Below are 26,385 nucleotides of genomic sequence, written 5' to 3' on the forward strand. Positions count from 1 at the left end.
GGACACCGTGGCATAAAGGAAGGTGTCCTGGATGAGGGGGGTGGGGGGGTTTAGTCACTCTGTGGCCTTGAGCAAGCCAGCCACGGCCCCCCGTGAGTCTCGGTATGCCCATCTGCAGAATGGGGCTGATGGCCCAGCCCTCCTAGGGTTGTGCGGATGAACTGAGCCTGCGCAAAAACGCAGTGCTCTCCCGGGACCCCGGCCCTCTTCTTGGGTCGGCACCTGCCCCGAGGGGCCTCTTGACCGGCTGGCTGGGAAGCCCTGGGCTCTCCCGTTGGGCAGTGAGGTTACAGGCGGGGGAGGCAGGGCGGGGGAGTCCTCCAACCCGGGACCCGAGTGTAACTGCCTTGCCTGTGTCTTCCGTCCTGCAGGAGGGCCAACAACTCTGGCGAAGCCACATTGCTAGAGAGCCAGAGGCCCCAGAGCGACTCTCTGACACAGTTTGTCCAGCAGCCGGATATGATGTATTTTATTCTCTTCCTCTGGCTCCTGGTTTACTGCCTGCTGCTGTTCCCACAGCTGGACGTCAACAGACTCTGATGCGCGTGTCTGCATAATAAAAATCCACAGGCCCCTGAGCAGGGGGCGGGAGCTTTTCCTCCTTCACTGTTATTCGGGGCTGGAGGGGGGCACCTGTGCAGACAGTAGAGGGCTGCAGGGAAACAGCCCCCCTTCTCCCTGCTTCTCCCCGGTTTCCTTTCTGTCCTGTTAAGTGCTGAGCGTGCTTTTCTCCCTGGCTGTGTCCTCGACATGCAGGTGTGTGTCAGACTAGAGCGTCAGGTGGCGTTGGATCCTGCGTGCCTGCGTCGTCAGGTAGGAAGCGTCCTTGCTCCTATCTAGCCACGAGCTGGGTTGTAGCCCACCCCCCATTCAGGTGTTTAGGGTCCGGATGGACTCGAGTGACCTGACTCTACAGAGGACATCCTCCTGACGGGAACAGCTGGGGGGATGCCCCACGGGGGACCTCCATGGGGAAGAAAACTGCCCCGTATTCCTCCCAGAGGGGGGTTTGAGTGAAGGTGCTGGGTGTCCGTGCACCTGTTGTGGCCTGGCTGTTGGTTATATCCGAGCAGCACAAAGCTGCTGTCTTCCGGAACAGCAAACCCAAGGAGGAAAGTGGGGGGTTGTGTAGGGAGCTAGGGTGCGCTCTGTCCCCCTAATATTTTTGGAGGGAGCAGGGGAAGAGAGGGTGGACGTTCAATTTGGCATTGATTGGATTGAGGTTAAAGCTGTGATTTTCAAATGTTTTCCAACCATGGAACCCTCCTTTCAAATGATGTCTTAGCCAGGGGAGACTCTCGGAGGAGGAGTGCAGGAATGGCTGGGCTCAGGACAAGTTGCGGCTGACGTTGGAGCTGGGGCGTCAGCACGGACAGCCTTCGTGGCTGGTCATACTGGGATTCTTGAAAAGACATTCTGGAAGGTACCTGGAAAAGTAGACTGGAGCAGGCGGTTTGTGGGGAGACCTCCACCCACCCTCCCATCTTCCTTCTGCCCTGCACCAGCCTCCTGCCCCCGTTTCAAGCCAAGCTGCAGGCCCTGGGGCCCTCGTCTTACTTCCTCCTCCATGGCCTTTCCTCTCTGAGCCGTACTCCTAAAAATCACATACCAGTAGGTCAAGGAGGTACAAACCGATAGGTCAGGAGGGGACCTCAAACAGCCTCTTGTCTGCTGAACCCAAAGAGGCAGAGCAGGTTGACCAGGGTCACACAGCCAACCAGGAACAGACTTGCAAGGGCATCTGTGCCACCTGATGTCTGGTCCAGAGCCGGCCCCTCTTTAATGAAACCTGTCTCGGGTCCATCCATGAGTGTCGTTAAAAAAAAAAAAAATTAAATGATTAGATAAAGATGTCCTCATTTAAACAAAACCAAAAACAGGCCAACTACAACCTTTGCTTTGCGCTCGTATTTTCCCAGCGAAGAAGCTGCATTCATTTTCATGCCTGGCCCCTGTGACCTCTGGAGTGCCCTTGACCGCTGGGACAGCCGGTTGGCTGCCACGCTGGTAATTGTTCCTCCTCCTGAAATCAGAGCTCTCTCCAAGCAAGGCAAGAAGCTTGCTTAAAATTTCTGGCAGCGGACTTCCAAGTTTACAGAATTCCAGCATGGCCAAAAGAATTTACATAGCATATTTTGATCAATGACAGCCAAAATCCCATTCTGGTTATAGCCTGCCTTCTCGCCTCCTTGGTTCTTAGAACAAATCTGAGCCTTCCTTGTCGAAAGCTGTCAAGAGCTTGGAGCGGTTCCATCTTAAAGGCCAAGCGTCCCGTGGAGAACGGGCTAATTACTGAGCTCCCTTGGCATCATTGAAAGCTCAGAGATACGGATAGTACAGATGACGTGTGTGGTATTTCATAACCCCGCACAGCACGCGGTCCTTGTCTAAACTAGATGCTGGAAGAGCCAGGGAGAAGCTGACCCAAACATGAATCATTCCATTTTATGGGGCTAGACCTTGTTCCAAAAAATCTCTACAGGCTGCTTCTCCCACCCGTTACAACATGTAATACTGTGTAGAACCACCCGGTGGCCCGTTGCCTAAAAATCGTTTGGTTCCGGTTGGCTGTAAACAAATTTCTTCTTTGAAGGCAAAAAAAAATTCTCATTTGGGTCTAGGCTTCCATGAGAGAGGAAGTTGGGTATCAAAGGTGTCTAGAGAAGCCTGCAGGACAGACCACCCCATGGCTTTGAGTGTTTTTTGTGTTGTGTGTTTTTTTTTTAAAGAACTGACTCTTAATTCTTATCCAAGTAATGCATATTCATAGTTTATGAAGAAACAAGTACCATATGGCTTTTCATGAAAACTAGCAGTCCCCTAAGTCTGGTTCCCTAGAAGCAACACTTTCAAAGCTTTTAACTATTGCTTATTATTTACCTTTGTGTTGCTGCATTAACATGCTTATGCTTATTTTCCTGATTTAAATTAGAAGCACCTGCAACTTCTATTATGGTAGATGGGGTGGGTCTCACCCTTCTCTGTCCCCCACTTTGTGTCCCTGATGTGCTTACATCACATTATTTCATACATGTGTCTTCAGTGTAGGCAAGTAATGACAGTTCACTCCCGAGTCAAGTAGTGTACTGTGTAGCAAGCCCTTTCTTGCCAAAGTGATCCCCCTTGGTTTGATAATCTTTGTTTTTTGGGTTTTTTTTTTTTTTAATTTTTTGGTGTGGCACGTTGTCTAGTAACTTCCTGAGGAAATTGACGTGGGAAGTCAATCTTGTAAATTTCTTGAGATTTTGAATACCTTAAAATGTCTTGATGCCGCCCGTCCCCCAGTGTAGCTGGGTATAGGATTGCCGGTGGAGAGTAACTCCCTCCTGCTGCCCCCCAGCCTAGTTGTGGAGACTTCTGGCACCATCCAGATTTCCAAACCTCTAAGATGGGACTTGGGTTTCTCCCCATCTCTGCAGAAGCATTCAAGATCCCTTACTTCTTAGTGTTCCTAGCTGTCCTGATGTCCTGATGGTGGTGCATCTTCGATGCTATGAATGTCATGCTTGGTTTCATGGAAAACTTTGTAATTTTTTTTTCAAGATTTTATTTGAGAGAGAAAGAGAGCAAGTGAGCACAGAGGCAGAAGCAAACTCCCCACTGAGCAGGGAGCCCAACATGGGGCTCGATCCCAGGACCCTGGGATCATGATCTGAGCTGAAGGCAGATGCTTAACTGACTGAGCCACCCAGGCAACCCATAAATCTTCTAATGATTCACATCCTTTCTGAACCACCCATTATCCGAGTGTTGGATCTTCTGAGCTATAATCCTTTAATATTTTATATCTTTTCTATGTGTGGCCTCTTTATTTTGGGGATCTGATCTTAGGGAGAGGTCTTCAGTTTTATCTTCTCGCATACCTGATGGATGCTTGGTTTCCGGAATATTCTGTTACTGTTCTCTTGTTCCTGTTTTATCGTGTCCTATTCTCCTTGCAGGGATGGAGCTCTTCTCTCCCTGTGGATGCCCAGGAGAGTGGCTTTGGGGAAGTTACTTCTGCTCCCCGTACTGGCTTTGTCTCCTCTGAGTACCCTTTCTCTTGGTCAGCCTCAGGCTCTGTCTTTCACATCACAGGCTGGGGGTTCTCTGGATCTGTTCATATTGAAGGGTGAGCCATCAGAAAACAGACTGGAAGCTCTGTGTCTCAACTGGTGGGATTTACTCTAGAGTCATGGGATTGGCACCTGGACCCCCCATGGGAGGGGAACTCATTGTGTTTCTTTCAAGATATTTTCACTTCTCTCCTGCCCGGGAAAGCAGGACATCCATAGAGCTGCTACTGGCCTATGTAGAGTCCTCATGCAATTTCGAGAAAAGGCCTTCCCTCTCGATGGCTGACTTAGAGAAAGATGCCCCCATGGGCAGAAGCCACCCATAGGCACTTGGCTTGACTGGCAGGTGGCCTCTCTTGCCCCTTTCTTCAGTGGGATGTAGACCTGAGCTTGGGCAAGACTTGAGTAGCGGAGCAAGGACTAGATTTTTACTACCAACTCTTCCCTTAGCCAAGTGCCTTTGTTCAGTGCGCAGACTGTAGAGCTGTACCCAGAGATCCTAGCACACATGTGAGTGCTCGTGTCCTGACCCAAGCAGGCAAGTTCATCACGATCAGTACTGAGACTCGCTGAATTGCTCCTGCCTTGCTGTGCCCGGCATCCCCCTGAAATAGAGCTCCTCTGACTCCCCTGTGGGGTAGTACCGCCACTGTGGCCGCTCGGTGGCATGTCTATGCTGGTGTGGGGCAGTCGGGACCTCTGCCCCACTACACGTGGGTTGGCATCTCTTGCCTGCTGTCATCCTTTATTACCCCATTGTCTGTCTTTCTTTGCTCTTATTTTCATGGGCTTTCACGAGGGATGGGAGGAGCCCATGTGTTCAGCACACCATCCTAAACCACAGATCCCACAGAAGGCTCACCGCTTGACAGGGTGGCTCACCGCTCCGTTCACCTGTCTGTGAACCCTCCCCGAGTCTAGCTGGGGCCGTGGCAATGGCCATCCGGCTGAGCCATGGCCAAGTGCCTTTGCATGGTGCCCGCTGCCGGAGAGGGTTGAAAGGCTTGCGGAAGCTCAGCTAGGAGGCCCCAAGTAAGAAGCGATCCTTCTTTATTTCCTCTGTGTTCACGCCTTGCCCCCAGACACTCGGATCCCCCACCTCCCCATAAGCTCTAGTCTGAGGTGTCCAACAGTTTCCAGGTTTCCCTCACCACCCTGGCTTCACGTAGGAAACAGGTAGCCCATGCTCATGTTTGCCAGCAAAGGGGGCTTCTCTCTCTGCTGGTGAGCTGCGGGGAACCTGAGCGTCACTTCCTGTCTTGCTCCGAGCTGGCCTCCGTAGGGAGATGGGTTCCCACCAGGACTTGGAACCTGCACTGCCCAGGACAGCCGCTCCCTTTCTGGGGTGCAACAAACGCCCACCAGTCGTCTCCCCTCACACAGTGCATGCGTTTCAGAAAGCAGAAGCATTTAGAGGCCGCCTCTTTGGTCAAGTTTTGTAAATCATAGAATATTTGATAATCTTAGGGATCTCTTATGGGTCTTAAACTCCTTCTGAGCGATGAGAACGCTGAACGTCAGGAAGGGGACGTGACTCATCCCACACTGCTACTGAGTGACCCCAGTGTGGTCATCTTGATTACCAATGACGTTTTCTCCAAAACTTCACCCTCCAGTTCCTGAAGCTACCCTGTTCCTCCCTCCTTGCCGAGGACTCAGAACGCCATGAAGCTCATCTCTCAAACGCAAATGTGAGTAAACCAGTAAAGAAGGTTTTTACTGAGTATCAATGCATCAGAGCTTCTGGGGTAAGAACTCTAATCTTCCCGTGGTGACGCCACCGGAGTACAGTCCCACGACAGGACGCTTTTCATGCAAGCTCAGTTTTTCTTGAATCTTGGCCCACTGGAGTTTTGACATGTGGCCTCTCTCTCTTTCTGCTTAGAGACCTTCGTCACGGGTCTCTGCCGCCTCCCCCACCTGTACTCAACTTTACATCCTGAAGTCCCCAGAATGGTTTGTGTCGGAGTTTCCGGCCAGCGTGGCTTCTCAGAACTTTCTCGGCAATGCTCTCGCCAGAAAACGAGCCCGTAAAGCTCTCCAGGTCCAGCTGTGTTCTTTCTCTTTCCCCGACGTTGCCTCACCGCAGCTGAAACTGCCTTTAAGGGGAGGTTTAACATCCTGGGCCTGCAGCTGCCGTGGGAATCCCACTGAACAATAGGTTATCCATCCAGCCCTTGAGCCGGTGAGCAGGGCACCTCCGAGGACGAGGGCCAAAAGCAGGGATGAGCCACCAACAGCTGAGAGTTGGTAGGGGTGATATCATGCTTGTTTGCTGAAAATTGCTGCAGAGTGTGCCCTCACAGTCAGCCGAGGGAGGGAGCCCAGAAAGGAGATGTAGCTTCTTTGCTGGACGCTGAGTGCACAGATCCCTCGAGTCTGGCTCGTCAGGCATTTTCTTGAGGGAGGACAGTTCAGGGGAGCGAGCCTGGTACTTGAGAAGCCCGGGCTTGGGGTGAGCTGGGCCCCACAGCTTCCATTTCCATCGGGTGCAGACTCGGTGAGTTTAAGCTCCACGTGAACACTCAGCCCTCCTGGCTCCGATATTTCCGAGCTCCCCACTGACCGTCAGGCCTTGTCATCTCTCCTGCGTGGGCTTGGGGTGAGCTTGGCCAAGTCATTGAGCAAAGGCTTAGAGACTCGGAGCTCCTGCTTCAAGAGCCGGTGGAGGCCCATGTGAGTTCCTGGGCGCCCGGCCCATCCTGTGATCCACAGACCCTACAGAGCCCGAGAGACTGACTTCCTTGTGTTTACAGTTTGCTCCGAGCACCTTGATGAAAACACACTGGGCAGGAAGTTCTCACCGGCCCAGGGCGGCCACGTGCACAAGCCAGGGAACATCCTCGTGTATGGGGAAGAGACAACGAATACTTTATGCTGTTCGACCACGTTGTTCTTAAATACAGCACTACTCAACCATCCGGGGCCCGATCCCACTGGGAACTTTCCAATACCTGACACCCAGAAACCAAGTCTAGCTTCCATCCCATAGGGGTCTGTAACTGAAACCATTTTCCTTACATCATGACTCCCTTCCTCCTCCTCCTCCTCCTCCTCCTCCTCCTCCTCCGGGAGGTGTCCTGGGACCCAGAAAGCACAGGTTTGGGAATCAGCCAGATCTAGGTCTGAGTCCCTGCTCTCATCTGGTATCCGGATGATCATGAAGTTCTCCCAGTGTCTTCTGCGCGGAGCAGACCCTACATACATCCTCACTGAATGAATGCTTTCTTGCAAGCTTGCCCGGAAGCTGTCAAGTGTCCGCATCCCCTGCTCTGAATTCCTCTCCTCTTGAGCTTTGCAGATGCCTCCTTTCCTCCAGCCTCTCCAGCCCACCATCTGCACTAGCTGCTCTGTCTCAAATCTAACCAAACCTTTTAAGAGGAATTTGTGGGGCACCTGGGGGACTCGGGCAGTGGCGCGATCAGCTCTTGGTCTCAGCTCGTCTTAATCACAGGTCATGAATTCAGGCCCCACATTGGGCTCCTTGCTGATTTCATTTTTTTTTTTTTAAGACTTATTTATTTGACAGAGAGAGAAACAGTGAGAGAAGGAACACAAGCAGGGGGAGTGGGAGAGGGAGAAGCAGACTCTGCCCTGAGCTGGGAGCCTGATGCGGGGCGCCATCGCAGGACCCTCGGATCATGACCTGAGCTGAAAGCAGACCGTTAACAACTGAGCCCCCCAGGTGCCCCTCTATGCTGATTTCAAATGCTGATTTTCACCCTGGACTTCACTGCTTAGAAGATAAAGTTACACCTTAAGGAGGTTCTGATTCTTGATGACTTTGGCCACGTTGGCATCTGTGGGTAGAGAGTCCCAGAGCTGGGAAGGTGGTGAATTTGGTTCGTCAGATCGCCATTCCCCACCACGCATCCTTCTCCCCCCTCCCAGAATTCTGCACACCACTCCCAACCCCATACCGAAACCACTCAGATGTCTCCTTCCTGCTTGCATAAAAATGCCTGAAGGTTACCCAGATTCATGTTTTCATCTATGCTTGCAAATTTGCAACCGAAATCACTGCTCTAAAGAACCTCTAGCAGCAAAATCTCGGCATCTGACCTCAAAAACTTCAGCCACCACTTGACTAGTCATCCCGCCTCAGCTAATCACCTCTCCACCCCCAACACATGCTTTTTTTTTTTTTTTTTTAAGATTTATTTATTTCTTAGAGCAAGCGCGAGTTGGGGGAGGGACAGAGAGAAAGAATCTCAGGCAAGGGTCTCACTGAGCATGGAGCCTGATGTGGGGCTTCGTCTCACAGCCTGAGCTGGAACCAAGAGTCAGACGCCCAACCGACTGAGCCACCTGGGCGCACTCCCAGCACGTGCCTCTTCAGAGCAGGAAATCAAGCGCTCTCCTGCAAAACACGAAGACACTTCACTGGGCTGGGCAGAACACAATGAGAATAGGGAGGGAGGATTTGGATTACTTGGATGAAGCCGTGATCGGTTGGTCTGTGGGCTAGGAATACTTCTGTATCCTTTAAGTTTACAAGTTGGGAATTTTGCACTATTGCAAAAAAAAAAAAAAAAAAAAAATCTTTTGACGGTTTTATTGCATTTGTGGTAGCACCCGCTTCTTTAAGTCACACCTGGAGACAGTAGAGCATGTGCTGTGCTAGGAGGCAGGAGAGGCACAAAGGCCTGTATTCTAAGTGTCCCCTGAGGCTCGAACCACTTCTTTAAAGGAAACTGGGCGTTTCTGTAACCTAGAGAGTTGACATTGTTCCAGAGTAGGACAACACTGGCCTGAGCATCAGGAAGCCACATGGGGGCTTTGGCTCACCTGCTGTGACATCTTGAATAATTCATTGACCTCTCTGGGTTGGAAGTTGGAAAATCTTTTAAAAAGTCCTTCCTATGTTTAAAAAGCCAACGGTTAACAAGATAGATTTTTTTTTTTTTAATCTCAGTAAGTGACCTATTTGCTTAAAGTCAGTGCATGTCTGTATTTCTAAGTGAAAGCCAAAGCTGTCAGAACATTCCTTCCGGCTTTCGTATCTGATAAAGGTGCCTTCAGAAAGGGCTTGGTAAAACAAAGCATAGTCTGTCGGAGGTTGTGGGGATGAACGTTGGAGCAGAATTGACGAGCTCTGCTGCCTTGGGCTCCCGGAACGAAACCGGTCTCCTCAAATGAAGTCCGTGTCAGGGACACTTTGCCAGAGAAATCTATCCCAAATGCCCAAGTTCAGCAGTAGGAACAAAGAACTTTAAACAGGCCCTTCCTAGCCTTCCCATCTTTCCCCCTTTCCCCTAGCAGACTCAAAATCCCCAGGTACAGAAACCCCACTCATGTCGGGTGTTTGTGTGGGAACACCGGGTCCCTTCCGCCAAAGGCTGGCACGTTTGTGGAAAATGTCCCAGAATGAGCATCGCACCTGCGGGGCGGGGCGCTGTGAGGAGGAGGAGGTCTGCCTTTTGTGCTTGAGCTCACACCGTAAGACAGTGCTGGCATCACCTGCCTTACAGCCAAAGACAAATAGGAGAAATGGTTGTTCCCTCCCTTGTGTCGTCTGGACAGATGACAGCCAGGCAATGGTTTTTCAGGAGCCTGTTCTAGTGAATGATGATAGGAGTTTGTTTCAAGATCTGTAAATATGTTTAACAGATTCACTGCTACTGTTTCTTTTAACATCAGGCCAGAGCTTCAGGGACAATGTCGGTACATTTGTATGGAGAGCGCCAAGAGAACTATGGGAAAAAAAAGTGAAATGTTATTTTGTAGAACAAGGATTATTTTGTCTACTGAGTATATATATATAGCCGTAGCTTTGTAAAAAGGGATCTTTGTAAAAAAAAAAAAAAATTGTATGAATGTGCCCTCTTATTTATTGATTATTGTAAATGAAGATATAAATGACTATTTGCATAATTTATACCTATGGGAAATTAACTGGAGTATTTGCTATTTGACCGTTTTCTATTAAGGAATGGTAGGCTCGGTGCTATGATGAATGGTCTTGGAAAATCCCATGTATTCTTAAGAAAATTTTTAAGTATAAATTTCACCAACTGTCCATGTCCTTGATAACTTTTATTTCCCTGCGTGTCGGTGCCTTTGCCAGTCAGAAATCGCACTGTCTTTCCCACATCCCAATCACCAAGACTATGGTCCCAGTAAGCGTGAAGCCAGTTGGCTTTCGAGCTGTAGAGGTTGTTGGGAGTGTGAGCCTTGGCACGCGAAGCTCCTAGAAGACACCTCAATATTACTAGGCAACCCAGTAATAGCTACATGGCTCTGTCCTTAACACTACCTGAACTTGAAGCTGTCTCTTACCAGCCCTTGGACCCACAGCAAGGGACTCCGGTACCCTGGGCTCCCCAGAAAACAGAGGTCGAGTGAAACTTAATGTGCCAGTGCACTGCCGCGGGGTGAGGACAGCCCAGGGCAGCAAGAGGGATGCAAGGGAAAGAGGGAAAGCAAATTAAAGGCCAGGTACCATATTTATCACACGTCTGCGGGGTCTCAGGTGCTCTTCTAATTGCTGAAAATCCAGCGGTAAATGAAACCAAAGTCTTGTATTTGTGGGGCTTGTAGTCATGGAGCTTACATTTTTGTTTGTTGATTGGGTTTTTGGGTAAGATTTATTTATTTTAGAGCGAGCAGGGGCAGGACAGAGGGAGAGAGGGAGAATCCTGGAGCACTAAGCACGGAATCCAACGAAGGGCTCAATCCCAGGACTCTGAGATTATGACCTGAACTGAGCTCGAATCGGTTGCTTAACTGACTGAGCCATGCAGATGCCCCTGAAGTTTCCAGTCTCAGTGGAGGGAGAGAGACATGAACAAAATAAGTAGAATACACAGCATGTCACATACGTATCCATGAGGGCTCGAAGAAAAGTCAGGGAAGGGGGATCAGGTTGAGAGCAGGTGGGGAGGGGAACTATGCATAGTCAAGGAGGCCTCTTCGAGGGACGGACGTTTGAATAAAGGCCCAAAGGAGATGCAGGGATAAGTCCCTCAAATGTCTGAGGAAGATCTTTCCAGGCAGAGGGAGCAGTGATGACAGAGGCACTGAGCTGGGCTCATGGCCAGTGTTCTTAAGGGTCCCATGGGGCCAAAGCAGTGAGTTGGGGGTTGGAGGAGAGGTCGGGGCTCACTGCATGAGGTCAGGCAGGGCCTCGTAGGATGTCATAAGGGCTTCGGCTTTTCCTCTGGGGAAAAAAGTGAGCTGGGGCCCTCTGGAGGGTTGGAGCGCATGGGACTTAAGCAGGCTTGGGCAGCCGCCATCAAAGTAGGTGCTGAGGGTCAAGGGCAGAGCACAGAGCCAGCTCGGGAAGAGAGGACACAGCTATGGACCACTGTGGTGAGCAGCAGCACCTGAACTGGGGTGTATTTTGGAAGCAAACCCTCTGGAGTTGCTAATGGATCGAGTGTGGCTTGGAAGAGAAGAGGAGGGTTAAGAAAGACTCTGAGGTTTGGCCTGAGTGGCTGGAGCAGGGGATACGCTATGTGCCGAGGTGGGGGGTGTGTAGAAGGGGCAGGTTTGGAGTCAGAATTTAAGTTGGGATGCCTGTTGGACGTCTCCCTTCTCTCTCCTTGCCCAGGGATCCTCAACACATGGTGCGGGGAGCGCCCTGGGTGACCCATCATCAGTCAGCCCTGGGCACAGCCCCTTTGAAGCTCTGCTGCTTCCCTGCCTTGAGGCTGGGGCATCTCCAATAGGGTTTGGACACCAGGTCCCCCGCACCCTGACCAGCCATTCCCACTGGAATCCCAAGGATCCTCCACTTTGTGCTCCCTGCTCCCCACATGGGCATTCTGCCCTCCCCCATTGCTGTCTTTGCATTTTTCCTCTTCCAAACATGGTTTAATCTCTGATCTCCTGACCTCATGCGAGGCCTGCTCCCTGCTTGATCAGAGGCAAGGAGAAAATGCAGGGTGAAAACACATCCAACTATCTGGCCACAGTAAGAACCAGGGGCCCGTGCCGGGAAGATAGATCCCACGCTTGGCTCACCAAAGCCTTCAACCAGCTGCGCCATCTTGTTCCAACTTGACGTTCTACCTAAGGTTGGATGGCACACCTGTGCCGTGAAAAGGTCAAACGTGAAGACATTTTCCTTCCCATGAATAGCTGTAACATTTAGGATTGATTTCGGTTGCCTTCGACAGAAAGCCCGTGACAACACGGGATTAAACACGACCAAGGTTTTAATGTTGTCTCTTGTAGGAGAGAGGCCGTCAGTCCAGGGTTGGCTCAGCCCCTTCTCTGTCCTCCCTGCTCACAGCACTCTCTCTGCATCATCCCTAGACCGACGTCCTTTTCCTCACACTCCAAAATGCTGTCTGTCCCCCCAAATGACCCAGGCAGTTCCATGCTGTAGGATGGCAGAAGGAGCGGAAGTTGGCCATCCTGCCTTATGACTCCCCGGAAGAAGCAGACAACACACCATCTCTCCTGGGATCACTGAGCTTGGTCACGCACATGGCTGCTAGGTGGTCAGGACAGGTGTCCTTTGGCTGAACATGGCTACACAGACTTCTAACAGGAGGGGGGATGTAACTAGGGACAGGCAACTAGCAGCCTCGGTGACCCTTGCTTAAGTCCTGGCGGTCAGGTTGGGCATCCTGGGTGCAGCTTCTTCGTTAAATGCGCTTGTATGGAAGGCATCCTGGGTGCACAGGCTCAGTGTTGGGGATAAGGGCAGGAATAAGGTCAAGTCCAGCCCTGGAAGGGGACCGAGAGTAGCTGGAGAGCAAAGCGGTGTATATGGCTGCCATTGGCTACCAATTCTTGAGCACTCCCCCAGGGCCAAAGAGACCCTTGGCACTGTCATCAAACTCACAACAACCCAGGAGGGAGATGGCGCCTGTCCTGCCCATGCAAACGCTGAGGCTGGATAAAATAAATTCACTCACATGCTGCCCAGCAGAGTTAGAATAAGAACTTGGAGTTGCCAGGCTTTGTGTACTATATCAGCCTCCCTTCCGTGACCCCAGCTGTAGCCCACCCCCCAACAAGAGGACGTGACCTGGGGCCTGGGATCCATGGCTGCTCCCAGAAAGAACAGCCCCCAGGATTCTGGTTGGAGGCCCACAGCTTGCCACGGGCAAGAAAACTGGCTAGGACAGCTTCCCTTGCTACCTGGCACCAAGGGGTCGGTTCTCCTGGGGACCTCAGGGAAGTCTTTAACTTTCCCAGGCCTCAGATCTTCAGATGCGAAATGGAAAATAGTAACAGGCCCATTGCGAGGATTGAAATGAGCGACTTCTCTGTGAAAATCCCCAAGAAATGATCCAAGGACAGATGTTCATATTATTAGAATAGCGCCCTTATTTCTTTCCCTCCTAAACAACAGAGTCAAAGCTCCCATTATATTTGCTTAGAACTCAACCCCCTCTTAGCCAATATCCGTCATCTGTGGACTTTGTGTCCCATTGCTGTAACCCTCGGGATGTCCTGACAGCCATCAATGTTCTAGACAGACAGCAGCATTTCACACTAAGGTTCTGTCCGGCCCAAGTGGCAATGCCCCATCTACTGAAATTAGCGTGAAAGAGTAGAATTAATTCCCACAGGGGGCTCCACCTCTGCCAACAGATGGGGAACCCCTGTGGAAAGTCACCCAGCCTTCCTGGGTGAAAGACAGACCTCCCTGGAGTGACCACAGGAAAAACTAGAGGCTGAGCATAGTTTTAATCTCCTCCTCCTAATAGTCTATGTGGAGTTGGGGTTTAGGTAATGTGAGCTTTCAAATCACATAGGTGCCATTTTAAGCAAAATTACTTGCTAAGAAGCCTTAGCTCAGTCCCTGGAGACCCTCAGAGGATCCCGTGTGGCACTCCTTGGGGAAATGTGCATTCAAAGACAGAGCTTAGCTATGACTGTGGGCTGGAGCCTTGCCTACCTGGGGACAGAGTACCCTAAAGTCCAAGTCTGTGGGGAGAAACTCTCAACGAGAGGTCTCCCCAAACTACTTGGGAGAAAGACATCTCTTTAAAAAAAATGTATTTCCAATCTGTCATAGAACAACTTTTGTACCCTATGGTATAAATTAATAACCAAGAAATGAAATTTTATAAAGACATAAAAAATAGAAGCCCCAATTTTATGTTATTAGAGTCAGTGGACATACAGGTAAGCTGTCGCATCCCTAAAAAATATCTGGATGTTCTCAGCTTTTGAACTCAACCTCACAGAGGCCCAAGGACATGCAGCAAGCCAGGGCCCACAGTTTGAGTAGCATCGTCATAAACCACCTGCACCTTCCACCTTCAAAAGGGAAATGATCGTCTTAGTTTTTGTCTTATGCAACCCCATCATTATTAGCTAAACAGATACCACTTACCTGAACCCGCGCATCACAGCTGCTCGGTGTACTTCCTAGAAGGTTCAGTTTGCTTGCAGAGGGTACAAGGCACCTGCCAACACATGGTTTAGTTTCATGTTCTTGGTATCCCTCCGTGTTTCCTAAAGGCGTGCGGTCTTTCTTGTGGTACGGAAGGGAAAACTGAACTGAGAAAGGTCATTTGGTGATGAGGCGGAAGGGTCAGAGAGCCCCACTGCAGCCCACACCCAAGGTGCTGGCACCCATCGGGCCCATCTCCACCACAAAGGGCTGCCCACGTGCCCTGGAAAGTGGTTGGGGAGAGAATTGCGGACCGCCTCAAAATGTGCCTATTGGTTATTTTAAATAGAAGTCACTTAAGAGACAGCCAGTGCAAGGAGGACACTCAGAACGCCCTCTGTCCTCTTGAAAGCTGGACGTAAATGTCCCAAATGAAAGGCACCCTCCCTGTGCCAGGAGGTAGAGAGACATCCTTATCACCAGAGTTAGTAACCCTTGTTTCTTTTTATGAATTTACTACTCCAGCCCAAATTCTGTTCAGGATTCTTTACTGAAGGACCTCCCAAAGTTAAGTTTTCTTTGTCCCATCAGTTCCTCACAGACATATTGTCTTTGTCTAAAAAATATAAAAACTGCCTGCCTTTGTCATTTCTTTAAGTCCCCATTTCATTGTTGGGCCTCTCTGCGTGAGAAAGTATACTTTGTTGTTGTTTTTTTCCTCCTTTTAAATCTGTTTCATGTAAGAATCTTGAAGAGTAGAAAGAAATTTCTCCTCCCCCTCAGAATCATAAGTGCTTTCTCCCAACTGGCCTTGACCAGTTCAGCTTCAAGCCTTCTTCATTGAGCACAGCCCTTGGCAGGTAGGCCCACATGCCACTGGAAGAATACTCCAGCCAAGGAAAGAGACTGTCAAGGGCCTGTGGCTGCCGGGGGTGCAGGAGGTCTTGTCCAGCTGTCACCATGTGGACACAGGTGAGTACCTGGCTTCAGGAAGCCTGTATCCTCCAACATCATCAAAGCACCAGACAGGACTGAACCAAATCAGACTTCTTCCTCTTTCAAACACTCCAGAAGCCCTGGACAATTTGGGGACGGGGGACAAATCTCCAAATATCCTCCTATGTACAGCATGTGAAATGGTGGCTGGCACTGCATTCCAGGGACCCATGAGACCTCAAGCCAGAGACACCCCATCATGTGATGCTATGGAAAACACCCAACTTTTCTAAACTTATATAAAAAATAACAGCTTTCACTCTTACTATGTATGTGATAAGTGGGATAAAAGTCTAAGTTGCCCTTCCTCCCCAGTACATTCTAGAACTTGTGGTTTAAAGTTGTTACTAAAAGCTAATTTACACCTGGGGTCTCCATCAGGGAATCCATTCAGCTGCATGTTATAGAAACCTAGCCACAGGAGCTCACCACATAGGCTTTAATTTCTCCCACAGGCCATTGAAATAGGTGGTCCTGAGGGGCAGTGGCTCTATGATGTCACCAGTATCTCAGGATTTATTCTCTTCTGCCACTCCTAGCATGTGGGTTTTGCCCTCATGGTCTCTTCTGGTCAAAAGATGGTCTCTACAGCTCCAGCCTCCCATCTCTGTGCCAGAACTGCAGAAGGAAGCCCCAAGGAGAAGGGAAAGCCATCCTGGTAGACTTCCATGTAAGTCCCCTTGGCTGACACTGTGGATATGACCAGCCCTGGGCAGCAACGGAGGTTGGGAAATGTAGTTCTGTAGTTAAAACTGTTGCTGCCCTTGCAAAAGAAGGGCCTGTCTGTGAACAGAGAAGAAGGAGGATATGAACAGCGGGGAAGCTGCTGGTTGTGTCTGCTCCAGCGTCCCCTTGTCCATCTTGGGGAATGGGTTAGCTCATTCTTTTGCAATGGAACACCAAATAATAATGACTGCTCATTAAGTATCTATTATGAGCTTGCAAGTTTGTCAATCTTTGCAATAACACTGAAGGTAGATTATTATCATCCCCATTTTATTTCATTATTTTTAAAGATTTTATTTATTTATGTGAAAGAGAGAGACAGAGCAGGTGGAGTGGGAGATGAAGAAGCAGGCTCCCTGCTGATCAGGGAGTGTGACAGAAGGCTCGGTCCCAGGACCCTGGGATCATGACATGAGCTAAAGGCAGATGCTTAACTGACTGAGCCACCCAGGCGCCCCTTATTTATTATTTTTTAAAGATTGATTGATTTATTTGAGACAGAGAGAAAGAGAGAATGGAGGGGAGGAGCCGACAGAGAGGGAGAAAGAGAATCCCAAGCAGACTTCCAGCTGAGCTCAGAGCCCGACTCAGAGTTCAATCCCAGGACCCTGAGATCATGACCTGAACTGAAATCAAGAGTTGGCCACTTAACCAACTGAGCCACTCAGGCATCCCTATCATCCCCATTTTATAGATGAAGAAATAGAGGCTGAGAGGTGTCAAGGGTCTTGTCCAAGGCATCACCTAGGCAATAGATGAGAAGATCTAAATCTTAACTCTGAGGTCTCCTTAAAATTGAACTTTCTGCTATAGCCCAGTATACACCGTGATGAGTGCCTCAGAGGAAGGGCTGGGGCTGAGAGATTTTTCACACTGAAGATCATTCTTCTAAATTCAGCATCTTTTGTTTTCCGCTTGCTCCTCAGCTGCCTGTCCCCTGGGTTCACTCACTGATACAAACAATCTGGTATCCAGTCTCAGATGGCCATCTGCATTATTTTTGGTTCCCATGAATATTTTTGTACCAAAACTCCTATAAACACATGCTCCCATAAACAAATGCTTGGAAGTTAACCTCTGTTTCTTGAGGTCCAAGGGAACTTGGGTCTCAAGAAACTGATCAGTCAAAATGTTTCCTTCCAAGCAAAAGAAATTGACGCTGGATGATGAAGCAGAAAAAAGTCAATGAAAAGGATAGTTAATGGAAGTTAATAATGCTGGAGTGTATTTGTTTATTTATTGTTTGTGTAATCAAAGGCTATGCCTTCTCACCAAATCAACTAAATAAGTAAATAAAAGGATATGGGAAAGGAATTTGAAGCTAAAGCTTCGAGAACAATACCCAAGTCGGATGAGAAAATCTCTGCACTTACCCTGCCCCTTCCAGCCCCAGGGAAAGGCACTAGCAGTACCCCTCTGATGCCCTTTCAGCACCAGGAGCTCAACTTCGCAAACCTCTACTACCAATGCCTCCCCGAAAACCAGGTGCCCTCCACCACCACATCTCATACAGGGAGTCGGGACTCCACTAGCAGAAATTTCTCTAAGTATGGAAGACTATTCAGAAGATGATGGACTGAGGGACCCTGTGGTGATGGAAATGTTCTGTGTTAGACTGTATCGATGTCACCATCCTTGTCCTGATATGTTACTATACATTTGCAGCATGGTACTGTTGGGGGAAACTGTGTAAAAGGTACCCAGGGTCTCTGTATTATCTTGAAAGGAAAGGAAAGTTTCTTCTCAACCCTCAAGGTCTTCCAGCTGGACTGAGAATTAAATTTACATGAGACAGATACACAGGAGAAAAAACACAAAGTTTTATTACGTGTCCACAGAAAACTTTGAGAGCACTCATTATTAGGAAATTCTAGTTTGGGCTGGGGTAGTCAATTAGCAAAAAGTAACAAGGGTTATCTAAACAAGCTTCCTGGTTCTAAATTTCCCATCTCTGCTGATAAGGATGGCTCTCTACCTCCGGCACAAGAAGGGGACCTTTCACATGTGACGTTTATTTATTGCTTTCAAGAGGATGGACAAAGTTCTGATTGTCCTTCTTGTACGGGTTGTCTCTTAAATGACTTTTATTTAAAGTAACCAATATGCCAAAAAAGGCACATTTTGGGGTAGCCTGGCATTGACCCCTGCAATTTCTTGCAACAACCTGTGAGTCTATAGTTATCTCAAAATAAAAAGTTTAACTATGAAAGATTGTGACTAGAATAAAAAGACAAGCCACAGACTGGGGGAAAATATTTGAAAGACATATCTGTAAAAAAAGGACATGTATCAAACAAAACAAAACAAAACAAAAAACAAACCCTCTTAAAACTTAATAAGAAAACAACCCAATTAAAAAGAAAAAGATCCGAACAGATACACCACCGACAGAAATATACAGATGGCAAGTAAGCATTTAATAGGAGGCTTAACATCGTAGATCATTAGGGAATTGCAAATTAAAATGGGATCGCCCTTCACATCTATTAGAGAAGCCAACATCCAGAACGCTGCCAATCCCAAATGCCAGTGAAGATACAGGGCAACAGAAACCCATCCATTGCTGTTGGGAATGCAAAACAGTATCACCACCTTGGAAGACAATTTAGCAGTTTCCCACAAAGCTAAGCATCATGTTAAAAAAGAAAAAAATTCAACTGAGTAAATTTGATGATCCAGTTGGCCTTATTGAGCAACTGAAGAATGGGGTAGCAGCCCATGAAGCAAGTAGAGAGATGCTCAGAGTTGTACCAAAGGGAAGGTTTTCATAGGCAGGAGGGTGACGCAAGAAGATATTAGCAGAAGAAAAGAAAGGATTGTTTCAGTGAGAACATCTTCTTTTGTTGGGGAAGGGGAGGGAACGGCAGGGTTTGTATCACGCAGATGATCTCACCACAGCTGATCCGAAATGTCCCGGGGACTTAAAAGGTCATATTCTTGGAAGAGGTTGAAACTGTAGAGAAATCTTCATTTGCTGTGGTGGGGGGCAAAAGACTCCAATTTGGGTTTGTTCTTTCTTTTGTAACAATTGTCTTACCAAATGATCCAGCAATCATGCTTCTTGGTATTTATCCAAATGAGTTGAAACTTCTGCCCATACAAAAACCCATACAAAAACCCATACACAGATGCTTACAGCAGTTTTATTCTGAAGTGCCTAACCTTGGAAGCAACCAAGATTTCCTCAACAGGTGAGTAGATAAACAAACCGTGGTACATTTATACAATGAGACATTATTCAGCGATACAAAGACATCTGCTATCAAGTCATGGAAATACATGGAGGAACCTTAAATGCAGATTAGTAAATGAAGAAAGCCAGAATGAAAAGGCTACACACCTTATGATTCCAACTATACTACATGACATTCTGAAAAAGGTAAAGCTATGGAGACAGTAGAAAGATCTGTGGTCTCCTAGGTTTGCAGGGGAGAGTGGGAGGGATGAATTGGCAGAGCAGGGATTTTTAGTGAAACTATTCTGTACGATTCTGTAATCGTGGGTACCTGTTATTATGACTTTGTCAGAACCCCCAGCCCTACCCAACACAGTGAACCTTCCCATAAAGTACGGACTTCGGGTGATCATGATGTGTGAAGTACAGGTTAGGCGATTATAACAAAGGTACCCCATTAATGCAAGATTGTGAAAAAGAGCAAAATTGTAGAATCGGGGCATAGTGCACCCGGGAACTTTCTGTGCAGTTTTTCCTTAAGCCTAAAACAGCTCTACACATGACGTCTTTTCAATTTTTTTTTTAGCTTAACGAAAAAAAAAAATATATGAATGGTAACCATGATTATAACAGGAAGTTATTCCAGAATTACCTCTAGGGGTTAGAGGTACACTGCTTGTCTCAGAGGAGAGATCTGAAAAGTCAAGTCACATAAGACAAAGAACAAACTTACAGGAACACATGGGGGAAAATGACAGCTAAAGAAATGTAAGTTAAAAGTACCACTTTGCACATTTTAAATTCACAGAATGCAAATCGAAGTGCTATTTTACACACGCTACATCAGCATACAATTTTAAATGCCACCTGGCGTTTGCAAAGCTGTGAGGAGTGTGATAGGATAATTTCCCACTAGTGGGAGTCTACTTGATAAACACTTCCGTTCGCTGGTGTGCTGAGCAAGATGCTCATGTATTTTGACCAGAAAATTCTAGAAATTCATTCTAAGGAATGTTTGCTGAGAACCCAATTCTACAGAAGTTACAAACCTATTGAGGAATATTATGGTTCACGAGAAATGCCCTGGTGTCTCCGATACATTGATGACATTTTAAAAAGTGGGTGGGGCGAGATGTTACAGGATAGAAGAGACTTAGAAGACTTAACAACCAAATGCAATATATAGACTTTGTCTGGACTCTGATTTGAATGAATTATAAGAAGATTCTTTTTAGACTTATGGAGAAATTTTAATATGGACTGGAAATGAGGTGATATTGACAAGTTATTGTTAATTTTGTAATGTAAAGAGTGGCAGATGATTATGTTTTAAAAAGTCAGTGTTAGAAAGAAGCATTTTGAAGTATTTATAGGTAAGATGTCATGCTGAAAATAATCCAACTTTTATGATATGTATATTTTACCATGATTTTCTAAAATCCATAATTATGTAGTGGTGGGGAAGAGGGGTATGGGAATGAAATAAGATTAGTAAATGTTGATGGTGGCTGAAGATTTATGATGGGTACATTGATATTTATTATACATTTTTGTATGCTTAAAATTTTCCATAATAAAAAGTTTTAAACTATCCCATTTCAGTAGATTATTAGTTGTACCTTACTACTTTTTCTAGATAGTTATCTGGGCACCTAGTTGCCTAGTAAAGACTCCATTTCCCAGGCCTCTTTGCGGCTGGGTGTTGCCGTGTGATGAAGTTCTGACCAATATGATGCAAGAGAAAGTGACACGTGACACATGCTGTTCATGGGTCTTGCTTTAAAAACAAAACAAAACAAAACTCCATGTACACCTGTTTTCCTGATCTTTGCCATTTTCCAAGCTATTCTGGGGGAAGTCAGAAGGAATCAACGAATCCCGACCTTTTTGTTGTCTCTCATGGGAGAAGTTCATTCTACATTGTGTGAGAGTAAGAGTGAAGGATACTTCATCTCCCCGGATCATTTCAGGACCAGTTTCTAGGACTACCTCAAGTGGGCCTTCATTCGGAAGTCACTCACTGAACACACTCTCACCGGCTTCGTTTAGGTGCCATAAATCACAGGGCATCCGTGAACTTCGCAGACACAGGCTAGGAACTTTTAGTGTCGGCTTATTCGGGGACGTTCTTAGCCACTTCCTCAGTGAAAACAGACTCTGAAAAATTTGTAGGCAGCATCTACTATGTGCCAAGCACTGTGCAGTTCTGGAGAAAACAAATTAATAAGGCATTATTTCTCCCTCTTTTAAAGATCATGTAGTCGGGTGATTTAATTTACATGAGATTGAAGACAGAAATATGTGCACTATTGATGAAAAATAGCTCTATCTCAGGCCAAGCATAATGCTATTATTTCTGATTAGATATAAAATCCTGAGTCTCCGCATATCTCTGCCTGCTTCAATCTAGCAGTAAAAGAATGGAGTCACTATTCAGAATTTTTTTACCTGCAAAAACATTATAACAACAGAAAATATTTTAGAAGAGACAGTTCTACTGGTAATCACCTAATACAAATATTACTTAAAATTTTCCATTTAATTTAGTCCTTATTTATATTTATGTACAATTTTTACGAAACCTAACCAGAGCATATATATAATATTATACTTGGAAATATTTGGTCCAACTCTTCTTTCACTCAAGCATTTTTCATATTTTTATATGGAGAGAAAATGTATTTAGATGGCTGCAAAATATTTCATCATTTCTGATCGCATATTTTGCTTAGTTACTGTCTTAACATTTGTTATTTAGGTTGTTTTGAATATTTTACTATGATTTAAAAAATAAACCTGTTATAATAAACAACTTCCACCTTTCCCTTTTGCAGCATTTCTTAGCAAAATTTCCTAAGAATATAATCACCAGTTCAAGGAGTGATTATTTTTATGTTTCCCAGTAAGTTGATTTCCAGAAAAATTGCACCAATTCTTATTACTGGGAATACAGCAATTTTAACAGAATGTCACCACATCTGGGCATTTTCACATACATTTTTGGTTAACTTAGAAAATATGTTTTAGAAATATATTTATTGAATTATTATTATTTTTTTTTTTTTTTGCTTTTTTAAGATTACAAAGGGGGTTGACCTCTTTATTTGAAAGTTGACTGCCCTTCTATGAAATGTACCTGTCCTTTGCACACATTATCTATCAGGGTCTTGAAGATGTCATTGTGTCTGTGGCTCTTTGTTTTTTTGTTGTTTGTTTGTTTGTTTTCTTCAGGCTTCATTTGTTTAAAGCAATTTTACGATCACAGCAAGATTGAGGGGAAAATACAGAGATTTCCCACCCCGTCTCCCCACACAGTTAACCCATCCATTATCAACATCCCCCATCAACAGAGTGGGACATTTGTTACAACTGATGAACGTACAGTGACACATTTTCATCAGCCCAAAGTTCATGGTTTGCGTTAGGGCTTATCTCTGGCTTTTAATAATGTCTATTACTTGAACCAATTGCTTTCAATCACAGTACAATTTTTAAGGAAACTCTTTAATTAAACATTTTCTGACAATGTGTAGCTAACAAGGATAACCAGGGCAAGTGAATCCCATGGCTTTTTAATAAATTTAAGCAAAAAATATGAACTGATTAATAGACACCAAAATGTTAATAATTTCACATGATATATGAAATACAGAATAGATCACCATGAAATACATAGCTCCATCTACTGTAAGGACTTTGAACTGGATATCTCTGGGTTTTGTACTTCATGGTCCTTAGTTTATTTTCATCCCGACTTTAACTTGGGAGTTTTGTAAGCGATGTCAGGCTCCGAGCATTTTGCTAGACCATAAGGGATTTAAACATAATTAACAAAAGGATGCTGCCCTTGGGTCTCCTAGATGATTTTTTAAGATTTTATTTATTTGAGAGAGAGAGAGCACTCATGTGCACAAGCAGTGGGGAGGGGCAGAGGGAGAGGGAGAAGCAGGCTCACGGCTGAGTCGGGGGCTCCATGTGTTTAACCAACTGAGCCACCCACGTGCCCCATCCTTGCTGAATGGTTTCAAGGCCGCCCTTAACCCAGGCTGACATCTGGTGACCTGCTGACCCAGTTCCGCCTTAGAAGGACTGATTTTAGGTTCTAAGAGGAATTATTCTGCTTTCTCTAAAGCTGCAGTCACAGGGGGAAGGCAGTGAAGTTATGTGACAAGAGGGGAAAGGACTTCTGGGAAGGGTTGGAGGTATGGGTAGGGAAATGGAGGGCCAAGGGCAAGGAGGAAAAGCAGCCAGTGATGCTCTCTTTATCCTTAGCTGACCAGCATTTCAAGTCAATGGAAGACACAGAAGCAAGGTCCTTCCATGAAGGACAAGGTCATTTGTTCAGAGCAGGTGTGCCTTGCACAGACCAGACAGCATGTTCGGAACCAGAAGAACCATTAAGCAATAGTGCTTAGTAGATGAAAAAGATGCCCAAGCAAGAACCACACCCTGTGGTGGGTGTTGAAATAAGCGTGCGTGTTTGCAATTTGCATTGACAGTAGAGAGAAGGCAGACATTCCCTTTGCTGCGGGGAGCAAGGTCAGGAGCAGCGGGGCGCCAGGTGTCCCACACGCGACCTCACGGAGGAGGAAGCAGGTGAGATAAACACTGAACGGTAGGTTTTCCAGGGGCACGGAAAGAGAGGAAGAGCATTTCAGGGGGAGGGAAACAGCGCACACATCTGCATCGAGGTGTGAAATTTCATCATGTCTTTAGGAAACAGGGCAGCCTGGTGCAGCTAAAGCTTTGTAAGATGTCAGGACAAGAAGTTACATAAGCGGGGGCCAGCTTCTGGAGGACCGTAAGCTTCCGGGCGAAAATATTGCAGACAGCCGGAAGTTTGAGGCAGGGCAGAGACAAGAGAACCATCGTCTGGAAGCAAAACAGAGTGGATTGTAGTGCGTTAAGACTTGGAGGACAGAGAGGTTCGGAAGATGTTAGAAAGAGGTTAGGAAGCTGTTGGAACGAGTTTGGAAGAGAAATGGAAGATCACAACTGGGACAGTGGCCGCATGAAGAGGAGGAAACAGATCACAAGGGGAAGTTCAAATTCGTCTTTGGAAGGAACAGTGTGGGGCCATTAGCTGGACTTGCGTGGCACCTCTCACCAAGACAAGGACATTGAGCGAAGGGCTGATCAGGCATTTGATTAATATTCACCCACAAACACACTAAATGGTGCTAAATGGCACAGAAAAGTGTTCTATCCATGTTATTTATTATTATTACTATTATATGTCTCAAAAACGGAGTCATCATTTGCTAAGTTTTTTCGGATACTCATTTTCATGGACAGTTTTTAGAAAAGTTAGATAATTAAATTTCTTCGTAGTAAGCAAAATACCAGGGATTTCTAGAAAAAGTATTACTGCATTTAAGAATATTAACCCTTAGATCAGAACGTTGGTCACTTAGTCTACTCGATGTTGCTCATGGAGCAGCTCAACGAAGACAGCGTTACAATGTCACCCCACCTGCTCTTCCTCTGTCTCCTGCCCTCACACTGGACCAAGAGCATCCACAAGTCAGACGCCAACTTATTTGCCTTCATGTCCCCACACTCTATGGGAGATCTCCGAGCATGGTCACGACCAGTGTTCCCAAATAAAGAATGAAGGAAGAAATGCATGAGAACAGGTGAGGCAACAACAGAATGAAATCAGGGGGAAAAGAAATCCCTTCTTTTGGACCAAATATAATGTGTATCATACTTGGAAATGGCCTAAATGACCCAGGCAGGGGACGAGTAGAATGGACTCCTGGCAGATGCACTTAGCCACACTGGAATCCGTGGTGAAGAAGGGCCATTTCTCCTTCCACCCAGAGGCAGCTAAAGTCCAGCCACCCACAAGCACCCCTCTCCAGAACCGTTTTCTCGCTACATAGACTCGTCAAAGAGGACAGGTTTTAGCCCAAATAATTTGGGTTCAGTTTCTATTATCGTTCAGATTTTCTGCACACTTCACAGACCTTAAGATTTTTATTTAATTATTTGAGAGAGGGACAGAGAGAACACAGAGGGAGAGGTAGAAGCAGACTCCCTGCTGAACAAGGAGCCCCATGCAGGATTCGATCCCAGGACCCTAAGGTTATGACCTGAGCTGAGGCAGACACCTAACTGAGCCCCCCAGGCGCCCCGCTTCACAGACCTCTTGTATGAGCATATTATGTAGGTACAGAACCCCAGCTACTAGGAATTTATTTATTTATTTTTAAAGATTTTATTTATTTATTTGACAGAGATCACAAGTAGGCAGAGAGGCAGGCAGAGAGAGAGAGGCAGAGAGAGAGAGAGGAGGAAGCAGGCTCCCTGCTGAACAGAGAGCCTGATGTGGGGCTCCATCCCAGGACCCTGAGATCATGACCTGAGCTGAAGGCAGAGGCTTTAACCCATTGAGCCACCCAGGCGCTCCACTAGTAGGGATTTAAACAAGGTCATGTTTCCCACCTGAGAGTTTTAGGCTCTTACGGTGGCTCCAAGCTGTTGGGATTCCAAGTTCTTTCTATTTTGTGGCTCTTGCATAATCAACAGGCAGCTTTTAGGACCTCGTCTGACATGACAGATCCAACTCCCCACCACCGTATCCTTATTCCAGCCTCAGGAAAGGGAGAAAAGAGGGCAGGAGGACATTTTCATTTTAAGGGCACGACCCAGAAGTTGCAGGCATTGCATTAGCCAAAGCTGGTCCAGTGACCACCGTGGCTCCCAGGCATGCTGGGAGATGAAGCATCTAGCGGGTTCCCAGTGGGGGCACCTGCAGCTTCCATCGCTACAGAACGAGACCCTTCACCCTTCTCAGACCATGGATCCCTTTGGCCATCTATTGAAACTGCTTCTCAGAATTCTCAGTATCTAAGTAAAAAACAAAAACAAACAAAACAAAAACAAACAAAAACAAAAACAAAAAAACCTTTAAAATTATTTACATTAAAGGGGATCTGGGTGGCTCCGTGGGTTAAAGCCTCTGCCTTCAGCTCAGGTCATGATCTCAGAGTCCTAGGATGGAGCCCCACATCAGGCTCTCTGTTCAGCAGGGAGCCTGCTTCCTCCTCTCTCTCTCTCTCTGCCTGCCTCTCTGCCTACTTGTGATCTCGGTCTGTCAAATAAATAAATAAAATCTTTAAACAAACAAAAAA

At 46.8% G+C, this 26,385-nt stretch overlaps 2 protein-coding genes across 7 annotated transcripts in view; both read left to right on the forward strand.

Moving 5' to 3' along the window:
* The window catches only part of CLMN (calmin), a 111,842-nt gene extending 101,768 nt beyond the window's left edge, over positions 1 to 10,074 (forward strand). For 5 of the 6 annotated variants that reach the window (XR_014312396.1, XM_082733255.1, XM_082733258.1 and 2 more), the window contains one exon: positions 372 to 10,074. Coding sequence is in view for 5 of the 6 variants with exons in the window: in XM_082733255.1 (XP_082589381.1) it covers positions 372 to 540 (169 nt within the window). In the remaining variant the exon portion in view is untranslated. The remainder of the gene's footprint in view (positions 1 to 371) is intronic. The other variant, XM_082733254.1, reaches the window with a different exon arrangement.
* Positions 1 to 26,385, forward strand: part of SYNE3 (spectrin repeat containing nuclear envelope family member 3) — a 978,380-nt gene that overhangs the window by 254,947 nt on the left and 697,048 nt on the right. The gene's annotated exons all lie outside the window — the stretch shown is intronic.

Source organism: Mustela nivalis, assembly GCF_964662115.1.
Source record: "Mustela nivalis genome assembly, chromosome: 6".
In the NCBI taxonomy this organism is placed as follows: domain Eukaryota; kingdom Metazoa; phylum Chordata; class Mammalia; order Carnivora; family Mustelidae; genus Mustela; species Mustela nivalis.